This window comes from Typopeltis vanoorti, chromosome 9, assembly GCF_054136105.1.
Source record: "Typopeltis vanoorti isolate ZY-2024b chromosome 9, IOZ_Tvanoo_1.0, whole genome shotgun sequence".
In the NCBI taxonomy this organism is placed as follows: domain Eukaryota; kingdom Metazoa; phylum Arthropoda; class Arachnida; order Uropygi; family Thelyphonidae; genus Typopeltis; species Typopeltis vanoorti.
Window position 1 is genome coordinate 124,854,872 of NC_143557.1, and position 21,202 is coordinate 124,876,073.

Below are 21,202 nucleotides of genomic sequence, written 5' to 3' on the forward strand. Positions count from 1 at the left end.
ACTCAACAATAATGATGGTCTAAAAATCTCCAGAATATGGCTGGCACATATTCTACCCACATAATTTTTGTGTTCTAAGAGGTCATTATAATTAGGACTGAAGTGCTCCAGGATCTTAGCCTTAGCATTTTTAATTATTGATTAGGCTACTGCTATTGCTATATTAAAAGATAGTGTGAATTAGTTCTCTGGCCACGTAAAAACAGGATTATAGCTTTGATGTAGTTTTTTTTTTTTTTTAAATAAAAAACTCTGAATGTCACTTTAGCATACTGTTTGAATTTGTGTTGTAGCTTGTCTGACATTCTGACTTTCATATTAAAGTCAAAATGTTGGGAAATTAAAGTAACTTAACACAGTAGCAGTCTCCATGATTTTGTCAACATGAAACCTTGAACTTGTAGTGGTCTTTCTTATGGTAGTCTAGCACTATGAAGAAATGTGTTACCAGAGGGCTACAAAAGCAATAGAAAATTTTAGCTAATTAATAAAAATGCATATCTACCAGTTTGTCCTCTTCTCTTAAGAAATTTCTTCTCAACTTTTGCAGTTTTTGGATCTCTCTTAAGTGACGTTCCCAATTTTCAGTTTGCATTCTAAAGATAAGAAAAAAAAAAAAGCATTTTTTTTATAATATATACATGCATGCATGCACACATGCACAACTATTGCTAGCTTATTACACTTTACTCTTCCATCAATTTATGGACTCTGCCACTTCATCCGTGACAGCACAGCATTCTTACATCTCCATTCCAGACTATATAAAGCAGATGAGCAATTCCAAGAAAGAACATTTGTTCAAGTCTAGTTGCTGACTAGAGGAACTAGTCAGCAACTAGACTCGAACCTATAATGGTCTTTCTTCTGACAGTGTAGCACCATAAAGAAATGTGTTACAACATTTCTTCATAGTTTGGCAAAATGAAAAAGGAGATTTCAAGGGATGAAAAGGTACAATCCTGTGATGAGCTAAGTGACTTGGCAGAAAATGACAGTCAGTTACAAACCTGTTTGTGCAGGTGATGCAAAACTACATACCCACAGACTTGCTTAGTAGTACACTCTAGACATGTATCTGGAATTTAATGAGCAGGTCAAGGAATGAAGAAATGAAACCTCCTTAATGGTATCTCCACCTTGACGTGGCAAGGAGGCTTGTGTACATCAATGGCCTCAAAAGCTTTGCCAGCAGCAGCTAAGCTACTGGTTGGGCATCCCTAGCTGGACAGGTTGAGAGGTAGGGGCTGGACTAAGAGAGAGGCACCCTAGTCCTCCAGATTAGGGGTTTTGCATAAGGCTGGTTACCTTACCAAGTAAACAACTTCTACAACTCAGTTTGCATTCTAAAGATAAGAAAAAAGAAACTGCATTTCTTTTATAATATATACATGCATGTATGCACACATGTACAACTGATGCTAGCTTATTACACTTTACTCTTCCATCGATTTATGGACTCTTCATGCCACTTCATCAGTGGCAGCACAGCATTCTTACATCTCCATTCCAGACTATATAAAGCAGATGAACTTCAACTGGAAAATTCATTGGACTGAAACAATGGAAAATGACCCAGTAGGGATAAAGGTAAATAATTAAGAAACTCGGACATTTTAAAAGGAGCCACATGGAATGTACAAAGCATATCAACAAAGGAATTAGAATTAGTAAAACAACTAAAAATATTAAGATAGCTATGATAACAAAAAAAAAAAAAAAAAAAAAAAAAAAAGAAATTAAAGGGAACAAGAGATATAGATGGCTTTTACAAAAGATACAGTAAGTGGACCAACATATCATAGCTTCTAGTGGTATGGCCACTTAATCAATAATAAGTGGAAAAATAGAATATGAAAGTAAAGTTTTGTTGACTGTTTTTAATTTAACTGTTAGAATTCAAATGACTGAATTATAACAGTTAAATTAAAAACAAATAGAAACTATTTAACTCTCACAGGAGTATATTCCCTGAAGAGGTTAGGAAAGAGTATTCTGAACAATTTTATGAAGTGCTTCAAAAAGTTAAATAAATGTCATAAAAATGACTATATATTAATAGCAGGAGATCTTAATCCTAGTGTTTAGGCTTATATGCTGATTGAATTTTGGCAAAATATAGGAAATAATAAGTAAATAATTTTATTTACACAGAGAGTCAGCCCAATGACAAAGAACACCCAACCAAAGCCAATAGGTGGCATAATTGGTGGATTTTGGGTCTTCCTGAAACTCTCTCTCCTGTTTTTTTATCTTTGTTACTGATGTGTGCCTGCATGCATGTGTATTAGTCTCTGATAATATCGATTTTGCTTTGGCAAAGTATAGGAAATAAGTAAATACTTTTATTTATTAACAAATACATTGTTAATTTCCTTAAACAATATACAATGCAGGAAATCTTAATGCTAGAGTTCGAAATAATTCAATCCCAAATGTCATATGAAAATATAGAGAAATTTGCATGACCAACAATGGTTAAGAACTATTAGACTATTGTACTTTCAATATGTTAAAATAACCAATACTTTTTTTTTTCGAAAAAAAGAAGATAAAAAATATACTTGGAATGGCAGAGGAACAAGATGTATAAATGATTATATCATTACTAATCAGAAATTAGCTCCATGTGAGCGATGTACATGCTTACAGAGGAAGTAAAATTTTTTGAGATCATTGCCTCATAGTTTCTAAAATAGAAATAGAACAAGTATATCTAATACAAGATGAAAGCATTAGAATGCTATATCAATCATGATTAACAAATTACCTAAAAGAAGCCAAATTCAGTGATGATATAGAAGAATGGAAAACTTTAGATAAAGATAATTCATAATACAGCCTCTGAAGTACTTGGAAAGAAAAATAAAATATTAAAAGAAAAACATTAAAAATCTGGAACAAAGATATAGAAAATGCAATAAAAGAAAAACAAATGGCATACTAATCACTATTAGTATGCCATTTAGTAAGCATTATTATTAAGCAATAATAATAATGCTTTAAAAGCATTATTATTATTTTTATTACGTGACACCTCCAGGGAGTCCACAGACTCATCAAAAGAGGACTCCACAACTCTCTGTCTCTACCACTCAATCTACCAACTACAACTAACCACAATGACACCAATGCCATCTACCATCTACTCATCTCTCGTCCACTACCACTAGTATTTCCACAGACAATCACAACATCCATGCCCATGGCAGGATTTGAACCTGCAGCCTTTTATTGGCTGGAGGTGGATACACTAACCACTCGGCCAACAAGGCTGGCAAAAATGAAACCGATATAACCTTTCTACTTATATGTTACCATTATAATGTATGTTTCCCACATTTTTCTCTTGTTTCTTAAAAAACTTTTATTTTCTTCTTCTTCTTCCTTCCCTACTCTTTTACCTTGTGATGTCGAGGATAAGGTGGTTAGCCCTATGCCTCCCAGTGCGTCCTATGTCTGTAGATGCGTGTGTTCACAGGCTGGTTTGCCTGTTCTGGGGGACAAAAAAAACCCAAGTTTCCAGGTGAAAAAAAATCCCCTACCTCCATATGAGATTGGCTAACTGACCTTTAGTCAAAAGAGACCAGATAGCAGTTCATGTCTTGGACGGGAATTGAACCCAAGTCTTTCCACCCAAAGGGCTTCATATATACTGACTGAACTATGAAGGCTCAAAATATCTTTCTTCTTTCTTAAACTTTCCCTTTTTTACCTTTACAGTGTTGAAGGTTTCTATTCCTTATAACCCAACTGTTATATGAGGATAAGGTGGTTAGCCCTATGCCTCCCGGTGTATCCTATATCTGTAGAAGTGTTATGTTCTCAAGGCTGGTTTGCCTGCTTGCAGGAGGAAAAGCCTCAGATAAACTGGGAAGAAAACCCCTGCAGTCCACAGGGATTTGGCTATGTGCCAAGTACATACAAAGGAAACAGAAGAAATATACAAAAACAAAATAAATATAGCTAAAACCAAAGTACAGAAAGCTCACCAAGATTCTTGGAACAAATTTATTAATAAAATAGAAAAATACATGGAAGACAAGACATAGCCTACATAATATTAATGAAATTAAACAGTTGAGAAAGCAATACAGCACAAATCAATATAACACAAGAGAAACAATGAATAGAACATTATAAGAATTTATGCTATAATCCAAATTTAATAACAGAAAATAATAATGAAGAAATCAGTACTGATAAAGAGCCAATAAAGTTGAAAAAACTAAAAGAAGCAATCAAGGTATCAAAAACAGAAAATCAACCAGATTAGATGGCAAAACAGAGCTTTGGAAATATGATGGAGAATATTTACATCACAGATTCTTAAAATTAATAAATAACTGTCGGAGTAAATGTGAGGTTTCATCAGATTGAACAAAAGCTAGGGCTATATTTAAGATAGAGATGATTGTGACAATTACAGAGGAATAAGTTTATTAAATACAGGATATAAAATTTACAGTAAAATCCTGAATAAAAAACTTAGAAATATTGCAAGCAATCTACTCTCAGAAGAAAAAAAAATGTTTTAGACATGGAGGATCATGTATGGACAATATTAATGTGTTAAAACAAATTATTGAAAAAAAGACGGCAATTTAATTTAGAGACTCATATTGCCTTTCTAAATTACGAGAAAGCTTTTGATAAAATACACAGAGAAAAACTATGGAATATAGCAAAACAACAAGGATATCCATTACATTTGGTACAAGTTATACAAAGTTTACATAAAGATACAAAATTACAGTTATTATAGTTAGGTAATAAATTAACAGAAGAGATTGAAATGAATCGGGGTGTCAGACAAGAATGTAGCTTATCTCTAACTCTACTCAATATATATACTGATCAGATTATTAAAATTATTATTATTATTATTATTAACATCTGACCTCCATGGAGTCAGAGACTCATCATAAGAGGTACATACTATCGCATCCAAAGCTCATCCAAGTGTAGCTTAAAATGATTCAATGCATCTACATTCACAATACACTCACGTAATGCATTCCACTCACCAACCATTCTCCATGTAAAGAACCTTCTCCTCGCACCATACTTATGCAATTTCCAGAGATGGCCACTTATTCTACCCCCCCTTTCAGTTTTATGAAAAAATTTCTTCCATGTCAACCTGATAACAACCCTTGACTAACTTATATGTCTCAATCATATTCCCCCCCTCCTATTCATAAGGCTTTGCAATGTACATTCTCTCAATCTGTCCTCATACTCCGCTTTCCAAAGACCACTGAGCACATTTATGAATCTTCTCTGGACACTTTCTAACATATCCTCATCACCATGAAAACCCAGCAACCAATAATCCATACGAGGCTGATCAAGGCCTTATACAATGGCATCATAACCTCTTTATTTTAGGCATGTCAGGGTCCTCTGCATCATTGCCCTTATTTGATGTGACGTCTTCAAAACTTGTGATGTGGTCCCTGAATTTCAGGTCCTTGTTCACTATCAATCCTAGATCTCTCATCTCCTCTACTTCATTTATAGTTTCCCCTTGGCATCCCATCATTGCTTACCATATCAAAAAACCTCACACTTTGCAACATTGAACTGATAGTGCCACTTACCTACCCATTCATGCAATCTATTCAAGTCTTCCTGTAAGGCCATAACATCTGCTTAACTCTGTATTGCTCTCATCAATTTTGCATCATCTGCAGACAGCAGCATATTAGTAGTTAAACTCATTAACATGCAAACTGAACAACAATGACCCCAGTAGTATACAACTAGTGACGTTCCTCTTTCAGGATACTGCACCCCCATATACAACTTTCTGATACCTATCTGACAGCCAGTCATCGATCCAACTCAGAAATCTGTTATCAAATCCCATCTGTTTAAATTTATTTAACAGCTAGTCATGTAGCAGTCTATCAAAAGCTTGTGCAAAATCCAAGTACACCATATATGCATCTCCCCTGTTCAAGGTATTTGTCACCTTGTTATAGTGTATAAGTAAGTTATTAAAACATGATCTCCCTTTAACAAACCCATGCTGATAATCACAGAGAATAGAATACTGCTGTTATCAACCCATTTCTGTATCCTACTTCTCACCAATCTCTTTAGTACCCTCACCACAATTTCAGATATACAGATTAGCTTATAATTTGTAGCCACAGCCTTATTACCACCTTTATGCAGTGGAACATTTTACCTTCTTTCCACTCCCTTGAAACTCTTATTAAACAGGCACTGCAAAATTCTTGGAATATTCATTTAAGATAAGTGGTGATATGTCATCAATTCCTACCCTTATTGACATCAAGGTTATTTATTTCCTCAAATGCTCACTCACTCACAATTAAGCCACCCTCTCCTATGTCCTCTATGCTTAAGTTTCTCATGATTTCATCCTGACAAGGATGAAAGCTTCTTATAAATTGAATATCTCAGCAATGTCTTTGGCAGCAGTTACCATTCTATAATTTTCATCCATTAACATCATCTTACCAAAAATCATTCTTCCTTCTATTTGTCACATATCTCAAAAACTCATCAATTCATCATTGTCATACCTTGGCAAAACACTTACAACCTTTCTCACTATACTGCTATGCTTCACTCGCATCAATAACTCTTTCTTTATATCTTTCTTATATTTTTATTTCTCAATATCTGTCACTCTCCTCAAAATATAGAAAACTACAACAAAACAAGGTATCCAGTTAACCAGAAGAATTATTATCAATACAATGCTGTGTGCAGATGATCAGATTACATTACAAGACAATGAAGGTAACCTTCAAAACTCAGTTTATGAATTAAACAAAATAAGCCAACAATACAGTATAAAATTTTACACAAAAAAACAAAACAAAAAAAACATGGCATTTACAGGTCAAGATCATGTTCGATCAAAAATAGTTATAGAAAATAAAATAATAGAACAGATGACACAGTTTAGCTATTTAGGCTGCATAATAACATATCTCAAAGATAAAAATATATATGAAAAAATTAAGTTTCAGAAAATCTTTGAAACAATTACAAGGATACTGAATAAAAAAAAATCAAAATGAGAAACTTACCTAAAATTTTATAAAGTAATGGCCACTTTTGCTCTATTATATGGTTTAGAAACATGGACTGTTAAAAAGCATGATGAAAGTAAAATACAAGATGTGGAGATGAGATTTTTAAGCACAATTAAAGGATGCACAAAACTGAATCATGTAAAAAATGAAGACATCAGAAAAGAGCTACATATTTAAAATGTAGATGAAAAGATCAAGGCATATAAAGAGAAATGGAAAGAACATCTATTTAGGAATGAAAGATATCAGCTACCAAAAGAGGTGGATAAATATAGACAAGGGGGGGGAGAGGAAGACCAGCCTCAAGATGGAAAGATCAATGAAGCCAGAACAGGCAAATGCCTAATCCTTGAAGAGAAGATGAGGGAATTAAAAAATATATATATATTAAAAAAAAAAATTGCCCATTACAACAACTGCTACACGTTCTACAGTGAGATTGGTGAGAGATCTCCCCTACCCTTTGGTATGTGATAGGTCCCCTGATAACAGAGGGATGGTGTTTGAGTGCTGCAGTCTGCTTTAACATCACTGTATACCAGATGTACAAAACATCTCAATCAGTTTCCACAGCTGCTAAAAAGTTCAATGTACTTTTCTGTACAAAGCACTACTTTTTGCCTATACAAATTTTAAGTGTATACAGCACATAAATTCCAAATTACCTATACAACTTTTAAGTGCATAAATCCCAAATAATCCCAAACATGGAATGATGTTCACACATTTCGAGTGGTGCATCCAAAGTCTCACTAGCACTGCTTGATGCCATTCAAGAGGGCAATCACTTGACTTAACTTCTACAGGTACTTTCATATTGGTCAATGCTCTGCTGAACTAACTACTATTATAAGTGGAGGTTTCTGTGGTTTAGAAGTTCATAAGGCATATTCCAGTAATTAGACCACATTTTTTTTTATTATTAAGCTAAAAGCACAATAAAGATATAAAACCCAACAAGTTTCGTAAGTCGTTTGACTTACATCTTCAAGGGTAAAAGATAACTGAAAGTTAAAACAACAAAAAAGAGAAATTAATAGTTCATACTATACAGTTGTAGCTGTCTGACTGTTTGTAAAATTAAAAAATCAGAATGCAGATTCAAAGCAGTGCTAAGTTTAAACAATGCTGGATGATGCCACGTTCTGTTGTTCACGATTATAATGTCCGAGGTCTGACTGAGGTATATTTTTTATCAAAGCTGACCAAACTTGGTGTAGAATTAAGCCTTGGTTTTTATTGCATTGTGTTGGAATTCGAAGCATGTTTACAGCTTCTTTAAATTTCCTTATGTAACAGTTTTTTTCTATATAAGACATGTTTGTTTTCTGCCAGAGTACATTGTGGCTGGTGGAAGTGGTATAGAAAGCTAGACCTGATTTTTGTTCTCTTCTGTTTTGTACATCATTTTAGTGTTTGTTCATGCGTATTTCCCCAGATCTTCCTGTCTGTCCTACGTAGCAGATGCCGCAAGAACAATAAATTTTATAAACACCTGATTTTTTTTAAAGGATGATGTGGAGGTTTCGGGGATATAGAAATCTTGAAATTTTTTCCAGCGGCAGAAAGGCTACTTTGATGCTATGTTTGTTAATAACTACTATTATTCCTCCAATTTATTCCAAAAAGAACATGAGTAACTGTTGGGCAGCATCCACTTCAATATGAATCTTATTTTCCTTCATTCCATCTACCTCTGTTCTTTGGAACAGCCTCTTTCACATCTTCTGCAAAGACTACAACCTTTAGTTATTCAAAAGACATGTTAGCAAATTTCATCTTTTATCTTCAACAGCCTTGGCATACTTGTTTAACAAGAGTTGTACCATGGGACAAATCCCAAAGGAGTGGAAAGAGAGCAAAACTGTTCCACTTCACCAAGTTGATTATATGTCTGTGTGTCGGGAATGTAGAAGAGAATGTGAAGACTAGGGTCGATACCAGCAATAGTCTCTGTGATAGTCACCATGGTTTTTTTTTTTTTTTTTTTTACAGGGATGGCATGTTTTAGTAAATTTACTTATCTATTACAAGACAGATCCATATATAGTTAGATTTTGCCAAGGCCTTTGATAGAAAGCCCATGACAAGCTCTGCTTAGAGTCAGAAGATGACTACTATAGGGAGGTCCGACAATGATGATGATAATATTCATTCCCCTTATCCAATTCAGCAGCCACTCTATTAGAGAAAATGAGAAGGCTGCTAAAGCAAGACCTACTGTTACCAAACATACTGTCCTCTACAGAGAATCCCACTGCTATCTACCTACCTTCTAATATGATTCGTATCCACACTCTTCAATAGCTTGATAACCACACCAAAGATACTGACTAGTCTATATTCAGTACATCAGTCCTAACTTCACCTTTATATAATGGAAGTTTCTTGCTCTCCTATATATTAGGAATCTTGCATGCACTCAAGCTTAAGATGAACAATCAGGTCAGGGGAGATAACACTCTTGCATATTTCTTAAGCACTATATCAATATTCCAGCTCCCCCCCAAAAGCATCCACAGAGTTATTGGGTCTGTCCAGAATGTACACCTTACTAAAGCAAACACTTAACAATTCAGCTATTTCTACTGCATAATGACATTTTCCTTACCATATTTATTAAGATTATTCTTCCATAGTCATAAGTCATACTCATTCATGGATTTTACTCGACATGTTAAGCTAATTGTTTGCATATCTTTTTGCATAAAAGATAGTGCATTCTGAGATGTTATTACTAGATTTGATCTGATGTTCTTGCACTGTAAATCCTTTCCATCACATGCTGCTAAGGTACTGATCCCTCAGTAATTCTATAAATTCTCCTTTACTTGCCTTACATGCTTTCTACTTCCTCTGGTCTAAATCTCCATAATAGATATGAGCCAAAATAATTTTCCATCATAAAATTTATCAGTATATGTCATTCACAGACCTCTTCAGATGTTCCAAAGCTGTAGCAACACCCAATTGTGTATTTTGTCTGTTAACCTCTCACACCAAACAGCTTCATGTCAATTGCTTGTATTACTCCACCATCATCACTGAGATTTCTACTCTGGTTGGATTTAATTCCTCTGCAGTTATTAGAAATGCTCCTCACCACCTATTTTGTCATATTCTGTTCCTTTATTGAGGTCTCATCAGTGAGTAGCCAAGCTACTCATCAGTGAGTAGCCTGGCTACTCATCAGTGAGTAGCCTGGGACCTCAATAAAGGTCCAAACCGGTCAGGGTAGTGACCTCTCATAATGTGAACAAAAATACAGTTCCTAGGAGCTAAGTTCACATTATGGGCAAATATCAAGAATAGTGATCGGAGCTTGCTCCACTTCTACCACGAGTTGCCCCAGCTTGCACTACCCTTTGGGATCAGTGCTGCAGTATCCAGGTATTTGCTTACGCTTGGAATCGCCGAACTTTATATAGTTTCTACTATATTCGGCATGAAACTCTTTGAGTTTCTTATTCGGCTAAGAAACTATATGGGATGTAATATCATTTAACTTAAACAAAAAGAAATTATTATCATTATTGTTCCGGGCAACTCCAAGGAGTCGACAGACTCAACGAGGGAGGCCCTAACATCATGTCAAGAACAACTATTCGACATTCACACAGTATCTATCATACCTTGCCTTGAACTCATTCACGGTCGTAGCACCCACAACAGACTCTGAAAGCTTATTCCACTCATTCACTACTCTCCAAGTAAAAAACCTAGTTCTAACACCCTTGTCAACCACGTTCTTGCCCAGCTTCCATTCATGGCCCCTAGTCCTCCCACCACCAGTCATGTTATATCTTCTTCAAAAATATCTTCTGGATCAATCTTATAGAAACCCTTCAGTAATTTGAATGTCTCAATCATATCACCCCTCCTTCGCCTATCGACCAATTTCTGCAACCCACAAATCTTCAACCTATTCTCATCAGGTTCATTCCACAGACCTGCTATCATCTTGGTCACTTGTCTCTGGATCCTCTCCACTTCCTCCCCATCATGAAGAAAACCTGGTGCCCATAACTGGGCACAGTAGTCCAGATGGGATCTTATCAAGGCTCGATACAGAGGAACAACAACTTGTTTGTCTCTGCATGTTAAAGTATTTTTCAGAAGCCAAGTGATTTGGTGAGCTGTTTTAGTCACTTTTGCAATGTGCCCCCTAAACTTCAATTCCCTTATCCATCAACACTCCCAAATCCCTGGCCTCATCAATCTCCTGGAGTACGGTTCCACCAATGCAATATACTGCTGCTATTCTTTTCACCCCAAAGTGCATAACCTTACACTTTGGCACATTAAATTGACATCCATTTTTCCTAGCCCAACTATCCAAATCATCCTGTAAAATTTTGACATCCTGTGCACTCATAATTGCTCTACCCAACTTTGCATCATCAGCAAACAAGTGAACACTTCCTCTCAAATCCTTTCCTATATCATTGATGAACAAATTGAAAAGCAGTGGTCCAAGAACAGAGCCCTGTGGCACTCCACTAGTCACAAGCCGTCTTTTAGACTCCACTCCTGAATAAACCACTCTCTGGTATCTCTCCTTCAACCACCCTCCTATCCATCTCACCAACCCTATATCTATCCCCATCTGCTCCAGTTTACTGATTAGGGTTCCATGTGGTATCCTGTCAGAGGCCTTGGCAAGGTCCAGTAGAATCACTGTAAAAACCATTACCCTTATCCAGTTCAGCCGTCACTGTGTTATAAAACATGAGCAAGTTACTGAGGCATGATCTACCCTTCACAAAACCATGTTATCCCCCATACAATATCCCATTTTCATCTATCCAATCCTGTATTCTTTTCTTGACTAATTTCTCTCAAACCTTGACAATGATTCCTGATATGCTAATTGGTCAATAATTTACAACAGCAGTCTTGGAACCACCTTTATGCAGTGGAACTATTTTCCCCTCTTTCCACCCCCCTTGGGACTAACCCAGACCCGAGACTCAAATTAAACAAAATGGTCAAGGGTACTGACAATTCTTTAGCTGCTTCTCGTACAACATGAGCTGGTGTACCATCCAATCCTACAGATGTATTGACATTGAGGTTATGCAATAGACTACTCACCTCCACCTCAGTCACCACAATTCCTGTATAATCTACTGGTACATTCGTTTCTGCAATGTCACCACCTGGATGATATATTCTTGCAAAGTGCTCACTCAGTAACTCAACTATATCAACTGATTCGGTTACCTCCCTACCATCGGCATTCTTTAAAATCATTCTGCCATGTACATTTTTCCTTTTATTTGCTACATATCTAAAAAACTGTTTAGGATTCTTTTTAGCCTGCATGGCCAATGTTCTTTCGTAATCCTTTTTTGCTTTTCTTACCACACTCGTTACCCTTCTGGCCTGTGCTTTATACCGTTCGTGTGCCTGCCGGTCACCTTTCTCCTTAAATTCCCTCCATAGTTGTTTCTTTTTTTGCATCACTAGTTGATTTATTATTCGGACTCTAGGTATACACTCAGCCATCGCTTCATGCAAACACTTAACTACCTCCCATGCACTATCGACTTCTAGTCCTTGCAGTTGTACATGCCATGGCACTGAACCAATGAAACTCCTAAGCTTGTCATACTTTCCAGCCCGATAATTCCACATGTACCCCGTCTTAATTGAAAATTCTACACCTTTAGCCACCTCTCAAGTCAAGACCCTATGATCACTCTCACCGATTTAGGATTAAAATCCGAAATTATTAAATATAAACAAAAACAAAACAAAAAGAATGTATAAAAATTCCATTCATTCATCTGATCTCCTCTCCACCCCTCTCCTTACATCTCTTCCATAACCTCTTTTTCACCTGCAGTTCCTGTTTGATATTGTTAGTCATCCACTTTACATCAAATTGTGTCCTCTTCTTCACTCGTGGAATACAGCTTACTACTGTTGCCAACAAATATTCCTTCATAATTTCCCAAGCACTAATGATGTCCCGGCCTTCCAATTCTACTCTCTATGGAACTGCCCCAAGTTGATATCTAAGACTATTATAATCACCTCCCTTATAATTCCATGTATGTTTCCCTTTTCTTTGATACTCCTGCATGTCTATTCATCTTCCAAGTCAAAACCACATGGTCTCTCTCTCTCTCTCTCTCTCTCTCTACAATGGGGGGGAGCTCTTTTTTCTCAGTTTTCAGCTCTTCTGATGCTATGACCAAATCCAAAACTCTTGTTCCTTCTATTACATGTTGCCTAAGACATTTGTCCCTCAAGAATTTCAGAAATTCCATTCCCTTATTACTACATGCATTTTCCTCTTCCCAACTTATACCGCTGTAGTTAAAATTTCCCATAACAATCATTCTTCTTGCATTTTCCAAGGTCAATGGCCTAAACATGGCCTGGTCCCCTCCCTCTGTGCTCCTCAGAAAGTAGCAACATCCCACTAAATATCCTGTCTTGCCCACTCTACCTCACACCATATGCTTTAAAAACCATTAGTGTCACTGCCTTCCAAAGCCTCCACTGTTACAGGACATAAGTCATCACTTATCATAAGCAATATTCCAACACCATGTTTTCCCTTACTATCCTGTGAAAAATGATGTATCCTACTACTTTTATTCCTATTATTATATCATCTTCTGTCAACTGCGTCTCAGAGATCCGAATAATCTTTGGTCAGGCTGATGCTATCAATGCCACCAATCATCGCCTTTATTCCAGATATTCCTGGCATTAGTATAAAGCATAAAAATGTCACTATTTCTATACCTATCATTATCCCCCTCCAGCCTCCACTGGACTAAGTGTTACCTGATGTCATTCCCCCCCAACCACCCATTCCCACAAGCGGCCATCCCTGCTACCATCCACCCTGGGAACTCTAGTTTCCCTGCATTGACACACTGACTCGTTCAGAAAACAGCAATCTCTGCAGAGGCCTACGTCCTTCCTCATTCAAATGCAAGGCAGTCTCTCACATACAGTTCCCTTCCGTCCTCAAATGCCCTCCAAGCATCCACATATTCCAATCCTTTCTTTTGACACATTATGGCTATTATGCTATTCATTACTACTGCTCTTCTGCTCAGCTTGTCATTATCATACCTGAGTAACACACATACAATCTTTCCACTCTGCTTTTTCTTTTGTACAACCTCAAGCATGAATCTCAGATCTCTCACCATCTGACTTACACTGCTTCTCAAGTCATTCGTGCCCACCATCACAATCATCTCATCCACCCTTTCACCCCACTTAATTGCCATAGCCATACTTTCTATCATTCCTCCAGGCCAACACTCCTCTGGAATCTTATCTTATCTTACATACCACAGATCATCGAGTCTCCATACATCATACCTCTTATGACTGTGTTCCTTGATTGCTCATCTGCATCCCTCACTCTCTCTCCTCTAACCCTTTCTCTCTGAGTTCCCTACTCACCTGCTGTTCTGGCATCACTCTATCCCTGGTTCCAGCACTCCCTCGCATTCTTCTCATTCCCTCTCTCTGACTGTTTCCATTCTCTCCTCTTCTATCATTCCCATGACACGCTCTTTCATTCCCTCTCTTCTACTGTTTCCATTCACTCCTCTTCTATCATTCCCATAATACTCTCTCATTCTCTCTCTCTTCTACTGTTTCTATTCTCTCCTCTTCTATCATTCCCATAATACTCTCTCATTCTCTCTCTCTTCTACTGTTTCTATTCTCTCCTCTTCTATCATTCCCATAATACTCTCTCATTCTCTCTCTTCTGCTGTTTCTATTCTCTCCTCTTCTATCATTCCCATAACTCTCTTTCACTCCTACACTGATTCACCTAATCTCATCTTTCATACTTCTCATCTTATTCCTGAGATCTCTCTCTCTCTCTCTCTCTGCAAGTTAGCCACTCTTGCTCGCATTCATTCTCCCAATCAAGATAATCTCCAAAAAGTTTACAATCATTCCAGCCTTCCAATCTTATTTTTTCATTCATATTCCCCTCGTTATTCTGACTCTCTATCACACTACTCATCTCTCTCTCTCTCTCTAGGTTGAGATTCTCCTGCCCCTGATGCAACGAGGTCGGTTATTGCAATATCTAACTCACTAAGTTTCTCCCATTGCCTACATTTTGTGCATATATGCATCTTCCCCTTCTCTCACCCGCAACATATCCAACTGCAGGGATGCATACATGCCACAAAATCCTGTAGTATGTTACACAAAATAGAGTCCTTAAATGGGGAAGGACTTGGTGACACCATTTGTAATTGGAGCTGCAGCTGCTGCCATCATCTTATAATTTACTTACACAATACTACAAGTATAAACTATATTTAACTATACTAAATACAAAACCTTATATTCTTCTTCTCTTCCACTGTAGATGTGGCCAACTCTGACCATGCCTTCTTGGAAACCAAAAATAACACAATATAAACAACAACTAAACTCCAAAAGCAGCACCACTTGTATTACTGAAAAAAAAAAATGTAGCACAATCTGCATCACACTATACACTGTTTAAAAGCACTTTTTTCTAGCACAGCTCAAATCCATCACCACGTTCTTTGGGAACTCCAGCGCCCTCTATTGAGAAATAATGCTGCAAAATATATAAATTGATCTGACTAAACTTACCTGTACTCTGATTCTTTATCTACAGATTCAATATGCTTATTCTGTGTCTGTAAAGGTCCTTCTTTAGCTTCTTCCTCTAAGGAAAATTGTCTGAAAAAGAATAAAAATTCCATTATAATTTATAACAGCAAACAAGAAAATTTTTATGAGTTTATATGGTTTGAGAATACAGATGGTACATTTGTTTATTTTTGCAGTAATAAAATGTGCGTGTCTAATAACATTATGATGGCACAAGTTCCATTAAAAATTCATAAGATGGTAAATCTAAATCCATGAAAAAATTTGCAGATATTTCTAACAATAGGCATTTAAATTCAGTTTTATTGTAAATTCAGCATAAATGAGGGTGACCAGTTTACGAGGGTGGTTTGAAAAGTTCTCGGCCTAACAATGAAAAAACGAATTTATAATTTCAAAATTATTTTTATTTTTCAACATAATCTACCTTAAGACTAATACATTTATTACAGCGATGCTCCAGAGCCATTATCCCTTCTCAGTAAGTTCTGCAAAATACCCCTCTACAGCTGCAATCACCTCTTGATTCGAAGAAAAACGTGACTAGCGAGGGATTGTTTTAGTTTTGGGAAGAGTTAGAAGTAGCCAAATCTGGGGAATAGGGTGGATGTTCCAACAAATCATTGTGCAGATCTCTTAATTTTCTCATTGCCAATACACTTTTGTGGGCAGGTGCACTGTCCCGATGAAATATGATTTTTTGATTCTTCTGCAAACTGGGTCTTTTCACATGATTTTTTTTGTCTAGTCTGGTTAAAAGATCGGAATAATATTCCCCAGTTATTGTTTTATCTTTTTCAAAATAATTAATAAACAAAATGCCTTTAGCATCCCAAAACATCGATGCCATGACTTTTCCAGCTGATAGAACCGACTTTGTCTTCTTTGGCACCGAACAACTGGCTTCTGTCCACTGTTTTGATTGCTGTTTGGATTCTGTGGGTAGTGGTGAATCCAAGTCTCATCCATAGTAATAAATCAGTTTTATTCTTGTTAAAACACTCCAAGCACTGTTCAGAGATTTTCATGCGAGTGTGCTTTGATCTGCTGTGAGTAAGTGCAGTACCCATCTTGCGCAAATCTTTTTCATATGCAATTCTTCATACAAAATATGTGTTCATGCATTCTTTTGAAATGTCTATAATCTCAGCAATTTCATGCACTTTGACTCACCAGTCATCCAATACCATATCGTGCACTTGATCAATGATTTCTGGTGTTGTTACACTTTTTGGACGTCCTTCATGTGGATCATCTTCAAGGCTGGTACGGCCACATTTAAACTCAGCAGCCCATTTCTTAATTGTTGAAAAGAAGAAGAGTGTCCATAAACTTTTATGAACTTCGAATGAATTTCTTCTGGCATTAAACCTTCTTTTACAAAGAATTTTATAACCACACAATACTCAATTTAATCCATTTCAAGGATACAGACAACATCTGCTTCAGACAGCTGTATAAAACAAACTACTTGATAGAATGACTTGCAATTTCACATGGATGCTTATGACAGATGTACCAACTTAGAAAAAAAATCTTGCCAATACTTTTGCCATCTATGGTCGAGGCTGAGAACTTTCCATATCACCGTCGTATAAAATACAACAAAGAAAACACACACACACACAAATCTGACCCTCATGGAGAGCTGACATGAATTGACTATTATACTAGTTAAAACAATGCACTTGTACTCCATATCATCATGCCAACTAGACAGCTGTTTAGCTTTGTTAAAATTAACATAAGTTGCTTATATATTTATTACTATTTTACCACATTAATATTGTCAAATTATACAAAGCTAGTCAGCAATGGTCCAGGACATAGACTAATACCTTTATCATATCTTTATAGGTGATGGAATTTTATTATTATTATTACTACTACTACAGGCAACTCCATGGAGACCTTAGACTCATCGAGGGAGGTCCTAAACATCATGTCAAGAACTATCATACTTTGTTTTGAACTCATTCACAGTCATGGCACCCACAACAGACTTTGGCAACCTATTCCACTCATTCACTACTCTCCAAGCAAATAACACCCTTGCTGACTAAACTCTTACTCAGTTTCCATGGATGGCCCCTAGTTCTCCCACCACTTCTAAAAGCTATGGCTGTTCTTTTATTAAAATGTAAAAGTCCACACAAGAAATGTCTTTTTGTTATTAATATTGCCTGTATAGTTTCAATAGACAACTGATTCTTTTCATTAGTTCCAAAATGCCATTATAAAAGAAAATTTTATAATGGTGTATAATGCCCTCTTTAATGATGTATTTGTGTCCATTACTCCTAACCCATAATTCACAATGCATATAATGTTCCCAAAAACTAATGTCTTCAGTTTTCATCTATTACTTTTAATATGTTGGTGTTTATTTTGGATATGTTTTGGATACACACACTGTTGAACAACACACCAAGATGGAAGGATATTTACGAAAAGTCATTTAGAGTCACATATCAGGTCATCCCAAAAGTAATGTCGTTCTTTTATACTGTACTTGTTCAAACGTTTCTCAGCTTGTCTAAAGTGCCTCTGTAGTTCAATTGGAAGACAACAAAACAGCACATCTCTTTGAAAAGACCTGGATTCGATTCTCGTCATGACGAGGGGAATCTTTATATGGGCTTTTTCAATTGAAGGTAGGTTAGCCAATTTCATAGGGAGGCAACAGAGGTTTTTTTCTACAGGAAACTTAGGTTTTTCATCCCATGTACAGACAAATTGGTCTTCAGAACACTCACAATTTACAGATAAAAAATATTGTTCTTGGTGATGATGGGTGATAGATGGCATTGATGGTAATTCTTCGTAGCAGGAGAATTAAGAAGTAGTGGAGAGATTGAGATGTATTTAGCAAAGTATAGTAGATTGCCCTCTTACAACGAGTCCTTGGACTCCATGGAGGTGTCACATAATAGTAGTAATAATAATAATAAACATGAATTTTTAAAGCTTTGTAAGTACTGCTGAGCTGAGGCAGCCTCATTTTAAGGAATTCTGCTTTGCAAGAACATCATATATAAGTTATTATAAATTAAAGACACCAAGAAATTATATTCTTGGTTTAATCCTTTATCCAAGTGTAAGCAAACAAGTTTGCACCTGAACTATTTTCAGGACTGGGGGAACTCGTATAAAGAAGCTAATGACTTCGCATCACTTGCCTTAGTATGTGCAAGCGATGTGAAGTCATTAGCTTGTTTGTACGAGTTGCCCCAGTCCTGAAAACAGTTCAGATACAAACTTGTTTGCTTACACTTGGATAAAGGATTAAATTAACAATATAATTTCTTGGTATATTTTATTTATAGTATAACAAGGTGGCAAAACTTACACATACATAAGTTATTGTTTAAATAACCCTTTATTACAATGAGGTCACTGAAGAGCACATCATGCTTTATGAGTTCAAAAAAGGCAACAATGCTACTAACACTGTAAAAAATGTGCAAGAAGTGTATGGCGATAATGTTTTGAATGTGCAAAAGTGCCAGCAATGGTTCCAAAAATTTTGACAAGGAGACTTTAGCCTGAAAGACTCCTCTTGCTCTGGACACCCGATCTCTCTTGATAATGATATTGGAAGTCAATAGCATCAGCTGAAACAAGACCTTCACCCTCAGAAGGTTTTGTTAAGTGTTTGGTGGGTTATGGCTGATATTATACATTTTGAACTCTTGCCGCAAAACCAAATAATCACAGCTGAGGTATACTGTGAACAACTCAATCGACTAAATGAAAAACTGAAAGAAAAGAAGTGTTCTCTGGTCCATTGAAAGGGTGTTGTTTTTCACCATACTAGTGCAAGAATCATCTGTACCAAGATTGAGGAACTTGGCTGGGGAAAGCTTCCATATACTCCATATTCTCCTGATTTTGCACCTTCAGATTATCACTTATTTTGAAGTTTGCAACATTTTATTAGTGAAAAACAATACGATATATTAGAGGCACTGAAATTGAGCCTATTTGACTTCTTTGTCTCCAAACATCCTGAATTCTATAGAAATGGCATTATGAAGCTTTCACAATGTTGGAAGAGTGTTGATTCAAATGGAGAATATATTCTTGTTTAAATTAGCAAGTGATTTATCTTTTATATCCTTTCAAAACTTAATGCTAAAAACAACATTACTTTTGGGATGACCTGATAACTCCTTATAAGGTTGGACATGTATTCTAGAAAAGTATCATGAAAATTGTTAACAGTCTCAGTAAATTCAACATCTCTGATGACCATCCTCTATTAATTGGTTTTTGAGATCCAGGACAACAAATATAAAAAAATTTTGCTCCTTTCTGTTGAGCATTTGTTCTGGGAGTGCAATCAGTTCTTGTGCCACTTCTTGCCACAAATGTACTCGCATTCAATCTTTTTGATAGTGTTATTACACAATTTTGGATGGCTATGAATGAACTTGAACCAAGAAAGGAGTGTGGATTATTAAAAAAAAAATCCCTCAAGAGTTTGTTTTCTATCTTGTGATAGAAAACATGACTTAAGCCCATCAAACATTCAATTATTCTTTCCACAGCAGGTAGCAAGGAAAGCCATTTCAGCTTGACACTTCCTAAACTTACTTGCATTTCATTTCAACAAAACTGCAGGATTTCAGTGCCTGAATATGTTGAAACACCTTGCTAATAACTGATTCCACATCAACTAACTACATATTTGCACTTGTTTTCAAAACATTATGAATGATATGTGCAACATACCTACTCCCAAGATGTTAACCTTCCTACCGGCTAGGACGTCTATAGACGTCCAAATAAATCTGGATAAGATTCAGCCCACCTGTTTAAAGAACCTGGATAAGAAGTGCAATTTGACTGTCATGTCCATTAGAAGGTGTGATAAACCCTCACGCTGAAGAGAAAGGTTAATCGGATTATCTCCCGTCCGTAGCTGCCTCTCAGTTGCCTATAACAAGAAACGGACTTTCTTGTTCCATGCTGGTGAACTGGATTTTAGTTATATATGATAGACTAAAAATAGAGAAATTATTTATATTTTTGTTTTCTCTTTTTATTGTACAATACAGTTTTAATTTCTGGACAAAATAAAGGTCTTGCATAATTTCTTCACTTAACCAATTTAATTTTTTATTTTTTTGCGCTAATTTTTTTCTAATCGCTACTAGACAAAAGATTTTTCTTTGTTCTCGAAGAAATTAATTCACGATAATTATTTGGAATATTCTTTTAAAAAAAGAAAAGAAAACCGGCTCCAGGTTATATTAATTTTATTTTTGTACAAAACCATCGAAATCGAATAATACTTAACAGATTTCCTTTGTGACACGCTTGAGCAACTTTGCTTTATAGAGAATAACATGAAATTCTTTAATCATATTACTAAATTTTTTCTTCATGTTGTATAGTAATCTGTACTTTCACTTTCTTGGTTTCCTTGTATAATTGGTCATTACAAAATGAAATTAACAGTTATGATTTAAATTTATATTTTC

General features: G+C 36.1%; 1 protein-coding gene across 4 annotated transcripts in view; it reads right to left on the bottom strand.

Moving 5' to 3' along the window:
• LOC150103503 (TBC1 domain family member 31) overlaps positions 1–21,202 on the bottom strand; it is a 449,146-nt gene that overhangs the window by 77,318 nt on the left and 350,626 nt on the right. For all 4 annotated transcript variants that reach the window (XM_090398075.1, XM_090398077.1, XM_090398074.1 and 1 more), the window contains 2 exons: positions 15,696–15,785; positions 506–596 (listed from right to left, as the gene is read on the bottom strand). In XM_090398075.1, coding sequence (XP_090254201.1) covers positions 506–596; positions 15,696–15,785 — 181 coding nt within the window. The remainder of the gene's footprint in view (positions 1–505; positions 597–15,695; positions 15,786–21,202) is intronic.